The following is a 3,620-nucleotide window of genomic DNA, read 5'->3' on the forward strand; positions in this document are numbered from 1 at the left end:
CTAAACATTAGATTAATGCCATTACCACTGCTAAAAACAGACTGACTAACAATGAATGTACACATGTTTAAGATTATTTTGAATTTCCACTAGTTCATTTATTATATATGTCCAAAGACTTATCATAAATGATAGATATATTTATGAAAAGTATAGACAGAATCAAGCAATTGTACATTTAGCTGTAGTTTAAAGAACAACAATTATGTCAAAATGGTTCATCAAAGACAAAAGGATGTATTAGAATACAATAGAAAGAACACTATACCTGGAAGCAGAAAGTACGGGTTTCCTGAATTCCTACCTCAGCCATGAATTAGTTATATGGCCAATTTACTTATCACCTCTGGGCCTAAAGTTTGTTAACTAAAAATCAAGTCATTGAACAAATCATTTTTCATTTCTTTTCTCCTTTTGCAATAAACTTCTTTTTCCTTATTACAAATGTAAAATTCATTCACTGTAGAGAATATAGATAAGCAAAAAGAAACTAAAGATACTCATAAATAATTCTGATATTCAAAGATAAACATATTTTGGTAAACACTGCATATAAATCTATAGAAATTTAATATATAATTATGCACATTAAAAACAGCTTTTAAGAACTGTGGAAATTCTTACATGCTTTAACTTTTTTCTACTTAATTGAGAATATTTCAACCAGTATTAAATATTTTTCTAATCTAGAGTATTATTTTTAATGGGTTCATTGAAGATATACAGGCCCACCTCAGCGATACTGTGGCTTTGGTTCCTTACCACCACAATAAAGCAAATATCTCAATAAAGTGAATCGCACTAATTTTTTGGTTTCCCAGTGCATACAGAACTTATGTTTACACTACACTGTATTCTATTAAGTGTGTAGAAGCATTATGTCTAAAAAACAATGTACATACCTTAATTTAAAAATACTCTATAGCTAAAAAAATGCTAACCATCATCTGAGCCTTCAGCGAGTCGTACGTAACCTTTTTTGCTGGCGGAGGGTCTTGCCTAGATGCTGATGCCTGCCGACTGATCAGGGTGGTGATGGCTGAAGGCTGGGGTGGCTGTGGCAATTTCTTAAAATAAGACAACAATGAAGTTTGCCACAACAACTGACGCTTCCTTTCACAAACGATTTCTCTGTAGCATGCGAAGCTGTTTGATAGCATTTTACCTACAACAGAACTTCTTTCCAAATTAGAGTCAATCTCTGCTACTGCTTTATCTACCAAGTTTATGTAATATCCTAAATCTTTTGTTGTCATTTCACCACACCTTACCAAGAGTAGATTCCATCTCAAGAAACCACTTTCTTCGCTCATCCAGCTCCTCACCATTAATGTTTAATCATGAGATCACAGAAATTCAGTCACATCTTCAGGCCCCACTTCTAGTTCTCTTGCAGTTTCTACCACATCTGCAGTTACTTGCTCCACTGAAGTCTTGACCCTCTCGAAGTCATTCATGAGGGTTGATTCCATGAGGGAATCAACTTCTTCCAAACTCCCATTAATGTTGATATTTTTTTAACTCTTCCTATGAATTACAAATGTTCTTAATGACATCTAGAATGGTGAATCCTTTCCAAAAGGTTTTCAATTTACTTTGCTTAGATCCATCAGCGGAATCACGATCTATGGCTGCTATAGCCTTATGAAATGTGTTTCTTAAATAAGGCTTGAAAGTTGAAATTACTCCTTGATCCATGGCTGCAGAAGGGGAGTTGTTAGCAGGCATGAAAACAATATTAATCTCACTGTACATCTCCATTAGAGTGCTTGAGTAAACAGGTGCATTGTCAATGAGCAGTAATATTTTGAAAAGAATCTTTTTTTCTGAGTAGTAGGTCTCAAAAGTGGGCTTAAAATATTCGGTATATGGTTGTTATAAACAGATGCGCTGTCATCAGGCTCTGTTGTGCCAGTTATAGAACACAGGCAGAGTAGATTCAGCATAATTCTTAATGGGCCCTAGGATTTTTGGAATGGTAAATGCAACTGGCTTCAACTTAAAGTCATCAGCTGCATTACCCCCTAACAAGAGAATCAGCCTGTCCTTTGAAACTTTGAAGCCAGGCACTGACTTATCCTCACTTGCTGTGAAAGTCCTAGATGGCACCTTGGTCCAATATAAGCTGTTTCATCTACGTTGAAAATCTGTTGTGTAGTGTAGCCACCTTCATTAATTATCTTAGCTCGATCTTCTGGAAAACTTGCTGCAGCTTCCACATCGGCACTTGCAGCTTCGCCTTGCACTTTTATGTTACAGAGATGGCTTCCTTCCTTAAACCTCATGAATCAACCTCTGCTACTTTTAAACTTTTCTTCTGCAGCTTCCTCACCTCTTTCAGCCTTCACAGAATTGAAGAGTTTGGGCCTTGCTCTGGATTTGGCTTTTGCTTAAGGGAATACTGTGGCTGTTCTGATCTTCTAACCAGACCTCTAAAACTTCTCCATAGCAGCAATAAGGCTGTATCGTTTTATCATTCATGTGTTCATTGGAGTAACATTTTAATTTCCTTCAATAACTTTTCCTTTGTATTCACAACTTGGCTGTTTCCACAAGAGGCACAGCTTTCAGCCTATGTCTTGGCTTTCGACATGCCTTCTTCACTAAACTTAATCATTTCTAGCTTTTGATTTAAAATGGGAGATATGCAACTCTTCCTTTCACTTGCACACTTAAGAGGCCATGTAGGATTATTAACTGGTCTAATTTCAACATTGTTGTATATCAGGGAATAGGGAGGCTCGAGGAGAGGAAAAGAGATGGGGAATGGCAGGTCGGTGGAGAAGTCAGAATACGCCGTCTTATATGGGTGTAATTTGTGGTACCCCAAAACAATTACAATAATAACATCGAAGATCACTGATCACAGATCACCATGACAAATATAATAAAAATTTGAGATATTGCAAGAATTACCAAAATGTGACACACAGACATGAAGTGAGTAAATGCTGTTGGAAAAAATGGCGCCAACGGACTTGCTCAACATAGGTTTGCCACAAACTTCCAATTTGTAAAAACCCCAGTATCTGCGAAGTACAATGAAGCAAAGAGCAATAAAATGAGGTATGTATGTAGTACTTTTAAAAAATGAAACCTCTATTAATAAGTTAGTATCAATTAAATAGAAAGCTGTGCAATAAATATCCCTGCAACTATGTTTTTATGTCCATTCATGGTCATTTCTTTAGGACAAACCACTAAGGGCATATGCATGGTTCTAAAATGTTATCTAATACAAAGTGCCCTGAAACATCCTTATTATCAGTTTAGACCTCATCAGCATGAAACAAGTACCCATTCTCCACACTGACAGAGAAAACATAAATATTAGTAGAAGTGCTAGTAATAGTAGCTTTTTCCCCCTAATACAAACAGAAGCTTACCTTCATATTCAGCTTACTTAATACTTTCGCTCTGGAGAAAATTCCAAATGGGATTTTATTGATTCGATTGTGTTCCATGTTGAGGGAATAGATGGTGGAAAACTGAGATGGACCACCTACTGGATATAACTGGAAGCAATTTCTAGCTAAGGTCAAACTATTCAGTTTCACAAGACTTGATAAAAGACTCTGTAAAAAATGAAATGAACATAAGAATCAGAAATGTAATAAGAC

At 36.0% G+C, this 3,620-nt stretch overlaps 1 protein-coding gene across 3 annotated transcripts in view; it reads right to left on the reverse strand.

Moving 5' to 3' along the window:
• SHOC2 (SHOC2, leucine rich repeat scaffold protein) overlaps positions 1-3,620 on the reverse strand; it is a 67,644-nt gene that overhangs the window by 7,565 nt on the left and 56,459 nt on the right. For all 3 annotated transcript variants that reach the window (XM_015596334.2, XM_006920859.3, XM_025039196.1), the window contains one exon: positions 3,387-3,575. In XM_015596334.2, the coding sequence (XP_015451820.1) occupies positions 3,387-3,575 (189 nt within the window). The remainder of the gene's footprint in view (positions 1-3,386; positions 3,576-3,620) is intronic.

Source organism: Pteropus alecto, unplaced genomic scaffold, assembly GCF_000325575.1.
Source record: "Pteropus alecto unplaced genomic scaffold, ASM32557v1 scaffold177, whole genome shotgun sequence".
Classification (NCBI taxonomy): domain Eukaryota; kingdom Metazoa; phylum Chordata; class Mammalia; order Chiroptera; family Pteropodidae; genus Pteropus; species Pteropus alecto.